This window comes from Colius striatus, chromosome 7 (genome assembly GCF_028858725.1).
Source record: "Colius striatus isolate bColStr4 chromosome 7, bColStr4.1.hap1, whole genome shotgun sequence".
Taxonomy (NCBI): Eukaryota; Metazoa; Chordata; class Aves; order Coliiformes; family Coliidae; genus Colius; species Colius striatus.
Window position 1 is genome coordinate 42,171,367 of NC_084765.1, and position 16,051 is coordinate 42,187,417.

At 42.7% G+C, this 16,051-nt stretch overlaps 1 protein-coding gene across 3 annotated transcripts in view; it reads right to left on the bottom strand.

Moving 5' to 3' along the window:
- The window catches only part of IQCH (IQ motif containing H), a 68,110-nt gene that overhangs the window by 26,347 nt on the left and 25,712 nt on the right, over positions 1 to 16,051 (bottom strand). For all 3 annotated transcript variants that reach the window (XM_061999519.1, XM_061999520.1, XM_061999521.1), the window contains 4 exons: positions 15,292 to 15,375; positions 12,793 to 12,968; positions 8,830 to 9,102; positions 6,361 to 6,552 (listed from right to left, as the gene is read on the bottom strand). In XM_061999519.1, the coding sequence (XP_061855503.1) occupies positions 6,361 to 6,552; positions 8,830 to 9,102; positions 12,793 to 12,968; positions 15,292 to 15,375 (725 nt within the window). The remainder of the gene's footprint in view (positions 1 to 6,360; positions 6,553 to 8,829; positions 9,103 to 12,792; positions 12,969 to 15,291; positions 15,376 to 16,051) is intronic.

Genomic DNA, 16,051 nt, shown 5'->3' on the forward strand with positions numbered 1-16,051 from the left:
CAAAGAAACGATCCCACGTGCGCTGGTGCTTTATGCAGAAAAGCGTGTCCTTGGCAAGGCTGCAGCCTTCGCTGTTCAAGGTTCCCCACATGTACCTTCAGAGCCAGGGGAACGGGACACAATTGTCCCAATCTTCAAATAGCTCTCTTTTTGAAAGAAAAAATTCAAATCATGTTCATTTCAAATGCAGCATCTGCAAGTTCAGGACATGGGGATGTGAATCCTCACACAAAAGGAGATAAGGAATATTTGGATGCATCGTTGCTGTATTTTAATGAAATCTCTGCAGATTAGGAACATTTTCCTCCTTTGTTTCTTTTTCCCTACTCCAATCTCTCCAAATTCTGTTCACTTGCCTTCCTTTCTAGCTTGTATCTCTAAAGGAAGGACTCCAACGAATTCCAGCACCGGGGTTTCAACAAGAAAAGGGGCGTCACGTCGCTAATCCACAGCCCCTTCCCTGAACCGAGTTGCTGAGCTGGAGCGCTGAAGGAACTGTCAGACAAAACCTGCCTCGCGTTTCACAAGCAGCACACAGTTAAACTTCTTTTCTCCTCAGAGTTGCCTGTGTGTTACTTTGGGTTTTAGCAAAATAAACATTTTTAGACTCATCCAAGCGGGCGTTTTACCGGCTGCGGCGACATTAACGGATTTCAGATTTCCTTAGCGCTCCTGCTCCCTCCTCTCCTTCCACGCTGTTATTGCCACAAACTGGCACTTAAATTCAATTGATTCAAAATATTCTGGATCCATATGGCCTAAAACCCTGGAGCTGAAGTTCTGATATTGCCTCACTGCTGTTTTCTAGCATTTGCCTCTACTCCAGTCCCCAGATGGTGGAAGTAACATTTAAACCTCCTTTCCTCTGCCTTGTACAATAGACCTTGGCACCATTTCAACTGTTTACTCCGGTAATTAACAGCACTGATACCACAACAATTACAACTCCTACAATCTTAACACAATAATGCTATGAATTAGTGAGAGCTAATGGCTGGAAGGTATAGTGGTTCCAGACTGCGAGATCTGTGCATTTTTAGGATAAAATAAAAGGTACAAACAGCACGCTTGCGGTAGACAATGATTACCTAGTAATTAGTTTACACAAAGCTTCCTATTTAATGGCAAAACGCTGTAATTAACGCGTGACAGAAAATCAAAGGGTACTTTGTAAGCATATGAAAAATTAACACTGCAGGCCTATAGCTTTATGTACTGATTAGAAGCATATTAAATCAATAGGACACACAACCCAACTGCTTGCATATCTGATTATTGCCAGGCTTAGGAATAGATATCATGGCTTTCATTTAAGCAAGGGATAGAGTGATCGGGCTTTATTTCGCTCGAGGTTTGAGCCTCACCTGAAGCATCCCCACGGCAGATACACAGATGTGTTAATGAACTGAATAAGAGCACTGCAGAGTGGTCGTAGGCACGGGGAATATTTAAACTAGTGGGGATATATTGCTCACAGAGCACCGCCTGACGAGGGAACAACTTTATATGCAGCTTTATATGGCTTTATAGGCAATCAATCCCTCTCTTCACTCTTTGGGTTCTTTCTCTTTCCCTATTAAACACCGTTATCAGTCAGAAGAAATTTTAAAAGCCTGTAAAAATGCTGTAAATGCATCTTCTGTGTATCTGTCAGAGCTTCTGGCCCTCTTCAGGCTGGAAAAATACCACACCTGCAATCGCATGTTGTACAATAACAAGCAGCAGCAAAGGCTTCTTGCTGGAGAACCCCCGTGGCAGACTTTAGGTGTTACACATTAAGGCCAATTCAATCGCTTGCAATTCCATCCAGTTTCAGTAATATTCGTGGCGTTGCCCTAGAACAAAGCTGGCAGCCTCACAAAAGGTGATCAGGGTGGTGCAAATGAGAGTGGGAAAGCAGAGAGGAGTGAAGCAGCTTTCAGAAGCTGCACGGTGTTCAAAGGCAGGCAGAGACGTCTTTCTCAAGCGACGTGTTTGACAGCACTATGGTTTATTGGTACCTGTTTACAAACAGATGCTCTTTGCTCTGAATTCCTTCCTTCACTAAAGGAAACACGCTTTGCTATGCAAGCTTCAGGTTTCTTACAGCCATTGCAAACGCAATTCACTCCACCACTTGAAGAAACCTCCCCACTGTTGCTGATTTTTGGATAACCACGAGCTTTATCCCCAACAATTCCTGAGAGGATTCTTGAAAGTTGCCCAAATTCTTTGTTTCGTGGAAAGGAACAGCTAACACATTGCACCCTTTCATCCCCACCTTTGAAACGCTAATGCTCCAGCGGCCATCAGTGCCAAATCCTGCACCCACCGCCTCAATATTGCTTTGTGCAACTCAGCCCCAGAGTTGCATCTTCCAGATTCGTCACCTTTTGAAAGGGTTTGGATTTCCTCTTCCACGTTCGAGTTGAATTGACCGAGATGACAAAGTGCCGTGGCACAGCTGGAGGCAGTGAGATCCAAACACTCCAACATTTCAAACAGGAGGCTGCCCAAGCGCATTCAATAGATTTTTTTTCTCCAACAACAGATATTTAACAGAGTTTTGAACTGGTTGTGTAACTACAACCGATTGCAATGGCTTATTGAGAGAATATTTGTCGCTTGGTTTTTAATGTCTTGTTCTCTTCTTTTGTTTTCAGCTCTTTTCTTCTTTATCCCCACACTCATCCCATGGGGTTTTTTTGTCTTCAGTCTGATCTTTGTTATCTTTAGGATTGCTGCTAGGTTAACTCACATCATGCTCCTTGTCCTGGTGGTTAATTAAGAGTTGTAGTATAAGAAAAGATAACTCTAAAATTAATTGCGCTCTAATTTAATCCAATAATTTAGATACAAGTTAGACTCCTACAGTTATACAAGAGGACGGCATGTCTGCCCAGTCCTGTGTTATTTTCTCTGAAAGGGGATTGTTAAAAAGCAGACTATAAGCAAAAACCCTAACAAGGAGACCCCAACAGGGAGGTGCTGCTGTCGTTCCTCAAAAAGGGAAGAGGACTGTGAGCATTGTGAGAGTTTGAGGCAGCAGCTCGAGTTGCAGGATTCAGAGACCAGGAGGCTTCACAGCCTTTGACAGCCTGGTGTCTGCCCAAAACCAAACAAATATACTTTGCAGACCACTCTTCCACCAATCTTCACTCAGCTTGAATTCTGAGTGGGCATCTGAGCAACCTTCTTCATGAGAGCATGGCTACAAAAGGTTTGCTTAGCCCTGAATCTCGTCCGTGACAGCCGTCACAAGTGGATTCTCGGGACAGTATGAAAACAGAGCAAGCACATCCATGCCCCAAGACAGTCTCCCAGCCTCCCAACAACTTGCAGCTCAGAATCCCTCGAAGCCAGAGACTGTGTCAGCAATAAGAATTGTTTCTTCTTCCATGAATTTATACAGTCCCCCAAGCAAGGATCCATATAGGCATTGGTGAGCTGTTCCAAAAATCCAGCTGCTGACTTGTAACAACTCCTGAGCAGAATTTGCAATCTTATACATCGATGAGTACTATGGATTTCTTACTCTAGATATTCCAAACAGGCCCTTGTGCAATTGTCCTGTTGCCCGGTTCTACTCTAGTAGCAGCACAACCACGTTTTATGACCTGCTCAGACTAACTGAAGCTTGAATTGGTACAGAAAATGGGCTGGAAAACCACGATAGGATGGCATAGGAGCATTTCACGTGGCACACATGGCTTATACAGCTCAAAGTCTGTGCATTTACCTGCTCCCTGCAATGGTCAACCACGTTGCAAGATAGACTTGAACTGCTGAAGGTGTCTGAGTGCTTAGGGATCTTTTGGCAAGTAACTGGGGCCAGATCCTGACGTTCTTTTCACACACTGTCTCTGCAAACAGCCTCACGATCGGCAGATGCGCACTTGTGGAGGCAGCAGCAGTTCTCCTGATATTGAATACCAGGAGAATCCAGGCCTCAGGAGGAAATTAGTTATATGCTGACAGACTTCAGCAGCTCACAGTAGGACAAAGGCCTTACAGAGACATTCAGCAGAGCTCCTGAATTCTACCCTTTCTGCAGCAGCAAAGTAATTGCTCAGATAACTCAGCTGCTGCGTTAAGTTAACAAGGTAAAACACATCGATTATCCTGTCCTGCATTGCTCTTTGCCCAATGTTAGTGTTTGAAATGAGGAATCGAACAATCAGTCTCATTTTTGGCTGGAATAGATTTTTTTTCCCCCCACACAGTTCAAACTCACAGAGTCCATGGTTTTTAATCTGTTGCCTGCCACATACCAATGAGGAAAATCTGGGTATCGTGTCTTAAACTGCTATGCAAATGATGCTATTTGTAAGTATTAACATAATTTACTGCTTACAGTCATATTCTCATTTCTAATAATTCTACCAGAATGGAGAGTCTTTTCACTGTACTCTTAGCCTGCAGGATAGTCTTTCATCAAGAAGCTAGATATTTTAATAACCTGCCAGCATACGTTTTGTATGTGGCAGCCTATGCCCGTGACACAATGTCTTCATTATCAAAAGAAACAGGTCTACATGCTGTAATAGGACATTAAAGCATGCCTGTGTTCATAAAGTAATGCTTTGATGTTTAAATGTGTATCATTACAATGGTATCCCTTAACAAAAGGATGATTTTAATCCTCTGCTCTCAATGGTAATACTCAGTGGAGGCTGCAATCATTAGATATAAAGGAGGTCTCCTGCTCTACAAAACAGGGCTAAACTCGGAAGGCAGAAACATTTGAGCACAGAATCTTAAGGGCTGGAAGGGACCTTGAAGGATTCCAACGAGACGTTCAAAGCGGCAGCGAGCTTCACACCTTGCCAAAGTCCACTTCAATATGGGTCTGGATTTATGGGAGCTTTCCTGCTGACTCTAAGAAATTAGATCAAATAAATTACCCTGTCTATGTTTTCCAACTCCAAACAAATACTTCTCTTTAAGGGCTTCTAAGGGGTTGATTCCTGGTTGCATCAAAAGTAACTGCAGTCTAAAAGTGAAACCAAAGCAAGCCAGTTATCCCTCTGTCCTTTCTGCAGAGTCACTTAGCCATGAAAGAATAAAAGGTCACAGAAAGAGGAATGCTAATAGTAGCACTAGGTAATGCCACTTTTTAAGGGAATTTACACCAGCTAGTTCTCGAACACTGGTTCAAGGACTAGACTTGATGGGTCACGTCTTCTGCCCCACCGACTCAGATGGTAGGAGCAGGATCTGGATATCCCTTTTGCTTTATGTCCCACATTGCTCAGTGGCCACGTTCCACTGGGGTGGCCCTCCAGGGCTCTACTTCATACAGCTTGACTTGTGCAGAGTGAGGGCATCTTTAGCAGACTGAAGAAATGAGCCCTTCAGCAGCTCTGTTTTATAATGTGGAATTATTTTGTGGTTGTCAAACGCAACAGAACCGTCATCAGCACAACTTGAAATTTTAATACACAATATAATTCAATCAAACCAGAATTTCAAAACCATTCTGATTGAATTAAAAAAATCAAAAGAGCTATAATGAGCAGTTTATGCAAATTAATTCTTTCTGGATACATTCCTTCTGGCTTTAAAACCATTACATTAGGAATGGATTTGGCACGATGTACAGAAATATCAAATGCTTACTGAAATTAACACATTTAAATATCAATGAATATTTAAACTACAAATAGTTCTCAGTGCCAGAACTAATGAAGTCTAGTTTCATATGGATTTTTCTGCATCTTGAAATGTATCATCTTACAAGCTCTCTCAATCATGTGGATTCTTAAGACCATACTAGTGCAGGAGTTCATGCTATTCTGCTTCCCTCAGTTAAGTATTTATAAGATCTCTCTCCTTACATAAACACCCACTGTGATGAAACATGCAGGACTCTAAGGATCTCTGAGACCTCGAGTGCTCTGTCTGACACAGATGGAAATAGCTGACAGGTTTAAAAGTTATTAGTGAGGAAAAATGTAGAGGACAAGAGCATCCTTGGAAAGGAAGAAGAAAAAGGGATCGGTCTATGTGGTTTCAAAGGGATGGGCACTGCTCAGCTCTATCAGCCCAACCCTTTGTTCCAATCATTTCAAGTTTCTACATAGATGTAAGGTTCTGCTGCCCATATTCTTTCATTTACACATGTCCCCTCTCTGGATTAAAAACACCATGTTGCAGATGAATGAAGTGTTAGGACACCCAACCCGTTCCCCAGCTGGGTGCCAGGCACTCATTTCTATTTTGCAATATTGAGCCTGTTTATTGGAACACTGTTATCTGTTGCTGCATAGTGTTCTGGTCTGGACTCCAGAACACTAAAAGATGTACTGTGAGGAAGAAGCCCAGCAGACCATTAAGAAGCCATGACAGCAACCAAGACACCGCAGCTCCTTTGTTACTCACGTGGGCCTCCTTCTTGCTCCACTGCTCAGGGCTGTATCTCTGACGTTCCGTTTGAACCCAGTGGTAGCACTTCAGATGTGAGACAACGTCGCAATAGGCAGTGCCACTTCCCCCAGCCTCGGTGTTCATCTTAAACAACCAACGCTGCACTTCCATGTTGTCCACGATCAGCTGGCTGAGAACACGAATCATCTGTGGAGCAAGGACACAGGTACATTTTGTGCTACCACAAAACCAAGTTGTTCCTCAATTTTGACTTCCAAGTCTCAAATATCTGGGCTTGAAATCTCTTTCCTAAATGAGGATTCTTTTGCTCAGACGTGCCTCTTGATACAGTTATCGAGCAACCTTGAGCATTTTTTGCATGAAGAACCCATGGCCTTCAGCCTCTACTTGAGTCTGCTCGTGCAGACTTCCAGAGAGCAACTGAGCACCTTGGGAGGCTGGTGAAGCTGTGTTTCTGCAGAGAGAAATTTGCCTGTCCAGGCTTTTTTGTTTTGTCTAAGGAGCATCTTAGGTTTTGGATAATCAGAGCTGCTCAATAAATGTTTGTGAGAGGGAACAACACGGGATGGACTCCGCAGTCTGCAAAATCTGAGAAACAATTGTGGCAGATTCTAACACCAGCCAGAACATCTGTGGAATTTTCCTACTGCAGAGTACATTACATGGTTATAAATGTGTGAAGGAGTTACCAGGCAGGCTGTACAAAAATGCTAATTATTTATTTGTGTATGTACACAGATTTCAATGGCTTTAAAACGCCTTTTGCCCAGCTGGCGTGGGATGCAATTACTGCAAATGCCTTTGAACCTGATAGAAGTGTTCTCAGATCTTGCTGGGACCCAGTAGAAGTACTCTCAGATCTTGCTGCATTGGCTTCTACATTTTCTCAAAGCAGTTTTTGAGGGCTTTTGTTTCTTTTTGCAATGTTGACCTAAAACATAATTACAGATGCTATTATTTGTGGCTTTGGAGAATCACAGAAATGTGTCCTTCTTGATGACTCCCCTACAGTAATGGAAAGGATCAATAACATTGTAAGGACTGTACCAATCATAAAGAATGATGTGCTATCTTTAAGTGAAAATTGAATGGTGCTTTAACATAGCATCACCTTGCTTTGATTATTTAACCTAAACCATCGATATTTCATACGAGCAAACAACAGAAGTTGAACTTCCACAGCACTGTAGCATGAATCAAAAGTATTAGATTCACATAAATCGTTTAACAATAAATCAAACAGTTGTTCTTCAGATCATTGATCATGTATTTACTTAATCTGCTATAGAAGTTGCAACGTACTTGTGTGTCCTGGACTGTGCTTTTGGCATTAAACGTGATTAATTAAAAGCAAAGCAAGGTGGAAAGCCTCTCCAAGAAGTAACAATACCTACAAGCCATGGCAATCATTATTTTCCTGTATGAGACACGGCACCACTATAAAAACAGTTTTTAAACAATCACTATGGGCCATACTTGCAGATCTCAGTGCAAATTGCCAAATCAGCTGACAGAATGAAATACTGAGGCAATGCGGTGCGAGGAGTAAACAGATGTAAACCGAACACAGTGCAGAACACTCTTGTGCCTTGTAATTCTAATCTGGTCATATTTTCTTCTTTTCTTACTGCTCATGCTAACAAGATAGGTGAATTTAGCAATGATGAACTGGATGCAAAGGAAAACTCCAGTTGCAGACTTGCTCACTGAACCTCACTTTGTTTAGGCTGCCTGCCTAACCAGAGAGACTTCCCCTTCACCAAATCACAGAATCCCAGCATGGTGGGGGCTGGAAGGGCCCTTCAGAGATCATTCACGCCAACCCTCCTGCCAAAGGAGGTTCCACACAGATCAGGTCATACAGGAACACGTCCAGGTGGGTTTGGAAACCTCCTGAGCAGAAGCCTCCACACTCTCCCTGGGCAGCCTGGGCCAGGGCTCCCTCCCCTCAGCACTGAAACAGTTTTCCTTTATGTTTAAATGGAACTCTTTGCGTTCCAGCTTCTTTCCATCACCCCTTGTGCTGTCACTGCATGCAATAAAGTGCTGCCCCAACCTCCTGACACTCACCATTTAGATACTTGTAAATATTGAGATCCTCCCCAGTCTCCTCTTTTCTAGACCAAACTTTCCCCAGAAATCCCTGTTCTACTTTCAGCCACTGCTAAAACTCTTCATTGCCTTGAGGCCACGGCTTCATCCACAGAGCACCAACACAAATTGCTTCAAATAATCAGGCCAAATATACATTCTCAAGCAAGACCTTGAAGAATACCAAAACAACTGTATTACTTAATGACTGGGATACAAATTGCGTTGAATTGGTCAGATAAAGCCAAGAAAAGAGCCCAACCTCGCACGTGATTAGGGTCTAATCAATAGAGCTCTCGCAACTGACTGAAGTTTGCATCCTACCAAGCGAAACCAGGCAAGGTGACACATCCCAGGCCACATCCTGCTTACCTGCTCACTGCTGTGGATGTCACATTCTCCAGGAGGGGTTGGCACACCAGCACTGGCAAAAATGTGTTTACTTCCAGACTTGGTACTGTAGAGATGAGCCACTTCTGGCAGCGAGCCTAATATAGGCACATTTAGCATGTCAGCCACTGCTAAATCGTCTTTGTGGGGAACCCCTCCAACAATGTAGGCATCTCTGCTCTGGATGAGGATTTTGATTCTTTCGATTGTCTTGGGACTGTACTTGAGCTGAGTGGCTAGGCACATGTGATGCTTCTGTGTAAAGATAACATTATTCTTGTTAAAAGGTGTTCTTTTCTCTTCCATGAACCTAATTTATAACGGCGCACGCAATAAATACATTATTAATAGCAGGCTGGGTTATGACCTATCCTGTAGCTTAGCAGTTTAAATTGATAAAAGCTGTTGGGGTGAGGCTCCATAATCGTGCACATCTTTAGTGTGTTGGAAATGGGCTCACTGGGAATAGAACTAATTACTACACATCTGTATTTATTTGATCCATGCGGAATTATCCTTCTGTCAGTCGGCAGAGAGGCTGGTGGCCTTTGGATAACAGTGATTCATCTCAGCAACACTTCTGGCATGGTTTAACTCTAAAGCTCCTGAAAATCAATAAAAAAAATGAAGAAAAGCCCCTATAGCAGGGAAGGTATTTCACCATCCAGTTCAGCAGCAGCTTGAGCGATTCTCAAGGAATAAACCACTTTGATTTACAAAAGCTTTCACTGATCACATTAAATTACTGGGGAGATACGTTTCCATTACACAGTAGTTCTGATAGCTACTGTAAACACAACTGCAGAGCACTCAAGGGGGGGGGGGGGGGGGTATTTTTGTTGCTGTCTAAAGTACAAGGGTTTCAACTTTTTGGAAGGAATTTTTCATCTCTCCAAAGAGAAAGAAGACGGATTGCTGAACGAGCTGCTCATGACAGACTGATACTGAGACTATCAGCCACGGCAGCCGAAACCTCAACCATATTTTCTACAGCACACCCTATGCATGGCCTGAAGATAACCTTAACTATCTCTCCAAAGATATAATGGTGCTTTGAGGTTCAGACAGACAGGGATGGACATCACACAGAAACAGCACAGGAGGCAGCCAGCCACGCCATAAACAAATCGTAACCATAACTAAATTGTAAGAACGTCTTCCTCACGCACAGATTTCATCTAATTTAGGCCCTAGGCAGGAAAGCATTCCTTCCCAGGATAGGGTAAATACTGGATTTGGTAAATACTGGAAAGCATTCCTTCCCAGGATAGGGTAAATACTGGATTTGGTAAATACTGGAAAACATTCCTTTCCAGGAGAGGGTAAATACTGGATTTGCTAAGGATTTCCAGGCCTGGAGAACCCAGAACTGATTCTTCCCAAATGCTGGATGCTCCTTCACAGGGACTGAAGTATAAATCCCGACTCCACGACTCGGATGGGGATGATGGTGGAACAGAAGATGGGGGAATTTTGGCAGTTCCTCAGTGCTTTCTCATACCAAACAGCTCCAAAAAGAGCCCAGGTCATCCTGTAAAGGAGGCAGGTGTGCTGCAAGGACAGCGAGGATATGAGTCAGAGAAATGAGATTCTCTTTGAAGTTCCAGTAGGAAAAAGAGAATCACAGAAGCACAAAGGCAAAAAGAACAACAAACAAGTTTCCTGGAGTCTTTTTCCTTCCATCAGTTTTAAACCAGGGACTCTTAACATTCTGATTCCTTCGTTTCCTCTCTCCTGAGCACTGGTACAAAAGCAGGGAGATGGCCCATTCTGCGGGTCTCGTGGCAGAGTTCTGCCATGGAGAGAGCAGGATCAATTTCCAGCCCCGGTCACTTGCTCCCTGGGGCCACGAGTGGTGATGTAGGGACGAGATTTGCTTTGTGTCTCTCAATAATGGATTTTACAGTTAATTAAGGAGTGCAGGAAACCGGCTGTAAAATCTAGTTCATTCCTGTTTTGAGAGTGGTACAGCTGCCATGATATATAGTAGTGTGAATGGAAGCAGGTAAAAGCAGGAGGACTGAGGAAGGCTCAGAATTCCAGCACGACTGCATAGAAGAGTGGTTCAGAGGTTTGCAGAAGGGTTAGTCCTTGGTTCCCAAGCCTGTTGATTTGGGGTTAATTCTCAACACCAGAGAAGCTGACCTTGGCGCTGGACTCACCATGACCAGCAAAGCTACCACCACCTTGCTTCAACATGCTGCTAGTGAAGAAATCAACCTAGTGTAAACCCTTTTCACTCTAGGAATGCCTCAGGACAATGGCACGTGGACACCCTCTCCTCACAGGCTCCCTCTGCCTCCCCTCTGCAGATGCCAAGCAGCACAGGGCTATCTGCTTCTGGGTATCTTCTCCACAGATTTTCCTTCCAAAGTAGCTAGGAAACTGGCCAAGGCTGATAATTGCTCAAAGGAGGCTGCTGAGGTGGCCTTCAAGGCACCTACATTTATTTAGAAATAAATTTGCATACAGCAGCTACAAAAACCCCTTTTGATTAAATAACTCAGAGGAGAGATACTTGAAAAGATCCTGTAAAGCTCTAACCGTGACCACAACTGGCCATGAGAGCCATTTTCCGTTCCTGGACAGCCTGTTCACGTTCAGCAGCACATCCTTTTTCTCTAGTATGGTGACTTTTAGGTGATATTTTTAGCATGTTTTGTGTAGAAGGCTTCTTAAAGCTTCCAAGATTTAGCAGTCAGTATTGGAAAAATAACCCAGTATCCAGAGAAAAAACAGTTAAAATTGTCCAAGTGCAATTTAAAAAGACAAAAGTATCTATCACTGGTGTTTATCAGAGGATTTATCATCCTAATGATTTCACTTTACAAGGTGAAAGCTCAGCACAAGCAGAAGTGATTCTTGTAGGTTCCCAGTATCCAGAGAAAAGGACAATAGTAGAGAAAAGCCAGCTCCTAAAAACACAAATGTCATCTTGGTGCTTTCTGCCAGCTTCAGAGAAAACAGAACACATTCCTGTCTACAGAATTCACTTTAACCCTGGCAAAACTATCAGCCAGCTCTGACTCGGGGGTCCCTCCCTAAGCAGCAAAAGAACGAAGCACTTTTCTCACACAGGTGTTTTCAGACTGTTTCAACAGAAAAGGATTCATGCAGGTGAGCTGAACAGTACACTGCTGCAGAGCTACACATTTATGAAACATGAACAGCCTCCTCACCTTCTGAAACCATCAGTTTCAATCAGTGTGTGCTGTAACAGACACCTGTTCAACCCAATAACTAGAAGAGAGTTAGCAATATATATTGAAAACAGGAGCAGGGCTCCAAGTTTACACCCTAGAGATACAAATGTACCACAAAGTGTCATAAAAAAACAAATCTCAGCTCCAAGACTCTGGGCACTGAACAGTTACAACATCAAATTATTTTCCAACTGTAAAGAGTCTTCACTGCAGAAGCACTTTGTGTAGGGTACATTAATTAAGGTCTCTTTTAGGACCATGTCTTAGCACGTGGATTTAACACTGAGCTGACAGGTTTGGAATTCATATTTCTCTATTACTTGACCTAAGCAGTTTTAAGTTCTGCTCTTTAAGAAGTTCTGCATTGGATTTAATTGCAAGAAACGCTACAGAAGCACAAGAATGATCGAATGCTGGGCTACCCAGAGATAAAGTTGGAGTAATAAGAATGGTTTATTGCTAGGATTTGCTTAGAGATATAAATCTATCAAGTTGCCAGTCCCAAGCTTATAGTAAGAAGGGACAGTGGTCTGCAAATAGCCAATATAGGACTATCTCAACTAAGTCCATAAAGCTAAACCAGGATATTTATTTCCAATGCTCTAACTAGTAGTCTAATCAGTAAAGCCCTTAAACTTGCAATAATATTTCACTGATGTGTACCAGAGCGTAACAAGTTATAAAATTTCCAATTTAATTTTACTGCATCCCTCAAGCTGTGGTAATTAGAAGACAAACTCACAGGGAAGCTGTTTATAGCTTCAGGGGTGAGAATTTTGAACCTGTCCTGCAGGTCACTCATGTCCTCGGGGTTCCCAGATCTAACAGCTGACTGCAGACCCAGGAGTTTATTGTAATACTGCAGTAACTCCTCACTCAGATGAAGGGGGCAGATGTAGATGACGTCCACGTTGGCATCTAAAACAAAGGGGCAAAATGTTCATTACTGGAAGAAAGGTGGATTCCATTCAGAGCAGCAATCTGAACATCCCCGATCATTTGCTAACAGCCAGCTTCCCTAAAAGAACACTGGAAACAACCCTGAGGTCCGTGTTTCCCAAATCTTAGCGCTTTAACTGCTTTTGCTGCACTTCAGCATTTCTGTGAAGACAGGTCAGCAAGCCAAAGAAACAGCTAGCTTCCAGAATTCAGTCTGCAGGATGTAGGGGGGCAGGATTTGGACGGTGCTGCAGGGGGATTTCTATGCACGACCCACACGAACATCAATGGGAACTGTGCACTGCCTTAAAAATAGATCCCATTAACTCCGGTAAATGATAAACTGGAGCTATTAAGTTCAGCAAGCTGATGAAATGGCAATTTCATACGCTGCCTGGATTTTGCATGGCCTCTTCCTATCCTTGCCCTGTCCACATAAAAGCTCACGGTAGGACACCATTAATAACAATTGCTGAGCCTGTGAGTGTGCAGATTAGCTAGTTAAATACCACAGGGTGAAAATCTGGTTTTCTGCATGTAAAACAACTTGAAAGACAGTGTGTACACAAATGCTTAGAGGTGAGAAGCTGAGGGTCTTTAATAGATGTCCCTTCAGAAAATTCGAACTAGTCTTGTAAAATATTCACGTTAATGAATTAATGGGCCTCACAACGTCAATAGAAAGCGCTGCCAAAAAGTGCTCCTAGGTTGGGATCCAAGTCCAGCTGAAATCAGTAGGAAAGCTTTCATTGTCTTTGATGGGCACAGGAACAAGAGGCTGCAAAGTGCCAGGGACAACTGCTATTACACGCGAATGACTCAGAAGCAAAGCAAATATTGGGACTAAGGAAACGCTGAGCCAAAGGTTACAAAGGAAGAAGATGTGCCATTCATTCACTTTGTTTTGCCATACTGCTGCAGGCAAACAACTCACATGAAAAATGTAAGGCCAGAATCTCAACTGAAGCATTCAAGGAGTACAGCAACTGACAAGCAGCCCTGTATCTGAATATAATCATTATGTAGTTCATTGCCATGTCACTTTGAAGAATAACGCAAAGAAGTGCTTGCTAGAACTCTTACTCAATACTCTGCTGCTTTTAAGCATTTACTTGCAAAGGGAGCCTGATAATTTACCAGTTAGAGTACAAAAAGACTACTTGCCAACGTGGGCTGCATGGCTGAAGGGATTGCACTGTCAAAACCCGACAGCCTCAAGTGCTTTTGTAATAGAAGATGCTGTAACACATTTCACTACTCCTAGCACTGCCTAGAAAGAGATGTACAAGTTTTCTTTGGACATGTTGGGGCTCCCAGGAGAGATTAACTCATAGAAGGTATTCTAAAGGAAAAGCAAACCAATATGGTAAGTAACAACGCTCCTCTGCCAGGCACAGGTAAAGCATCTGATATAGTTACTAATTTAGTTCCTATTTAGCCCCTTTCTGTCATATTCATGGTCTATTTTACATTTTATAGTAGATCAAATGTCCATGTTCACAGTTTTTCAAGCCAGTAAGAATCTGTTCAGGGTGTTGACTTTGTCCCTTTAACTTTCCAACTATCACTTTAGAGGCAAAAACCATTAAATCTCTGTTAAAACAAAATGAAAACCCCAAACCCAACTGTACTGTGGAAAAACAATATTAGTGCCTGGATAATATATAAAGGCAATTACATTATTATTTTAGGCAATTGTAAATTTCTGGAGCTAATATATTTTTGTTAGGAGGTGACTAAATGGTGTTTATAAAATAATCATGATGCTGAAATACACATGAATCAGGTAAAGAATGTCATTCCAGGGAGCCAATGGAGCTGGTCACTGACAAATCATATTCTTCACTGCTTTGCTTAAAACGGGACTGTCATGCTAGGAAAAAACTTTTAGACATATGTCTTTTGCCTCATTTGCTCATTTAAAGATAAAGAAACAAAGGTTTAAATAAGAGCTTGCTCTTCTCTAGCACATCTTTCTCTCTGTATGAGCCTGAATCAACAGTGGCAGAATTAGCTACCTAATTCTGTAGGACACTAAACACTGGTGATTGTTTGTGGTGCTCAGCATGCCACAGGATGAGGCTGCTCTACCTTAGCATGGAGTCAGAAAGAATGAGCATGTTTTTCTTATGACTAACGTGGACAGGAGCAAATGCCATGGCAGATAAATCACTTCTGAGAGTATAAATTCTCTACGCTTAACATCAATGCAAAAAGAAAATCCTCATCGGCCGTTCCCTGCGATTCACAACCATGGGCAAATAATGATCAAAGAAGAGGCAGCCAACAGCTCATAACATACCCAGTATGTCACACAGCCTTCCCATCTGCATGTTCTGCTGGAGAGCAAGATCAGGAATATGCTCACGGACGCACTGGGAGTATCCTGGAACACAAGTAAAGCCCACCACAAAGTGGATTCAGAAACCCCCTGGTACCTGGTGCAAAGAGATCACACTTCTGGATGCTTACAAACCAAAAGCTGTAATAAAGAGGATTTCAAATCCCAAACGTGGTATAGCACAAACTACATCATCTTTGTGAATTTCACTTTTGTGAATGTTACTTTTACATCATGTTTTTATGTCATGAGATCTTAAACACAGACCTAAAGGTTACAGGCCTACAGAGCTCTATAACACAAACATGCACACCGAGTGTCCTGCTGCTGGATAACAAATGACACATCAAACAAGGATCCTGGACTGTTTTGTCCTTCACACAGATAGAAGGCAACAAACCCACTTTGTTAAGGAGAAATCTCAGTGATACCTGATCACTTTTGTTGCAGAGGATGAACGAGTGGCAGCCTGTCTGAGCTTGGATTATCTATTTGGAGGTCAGACTTCCAAGTGACTGTGTACTCACACTCAAAAAGGCTGCAGTAAGTGACACGAGCACTGCAACTCCAATCTTTAATCCTGCAGTTTTTAAATTCAGCTCATTCTGAGTTAATCAGCACAGACACATGAACACAACCACACAATGTGAGTTGCTAGCTGCAAGAGCTTGGACTGAATCACTAAGGAAGTTAAGCCTCACATTCAGAGTTTGGCATAAAA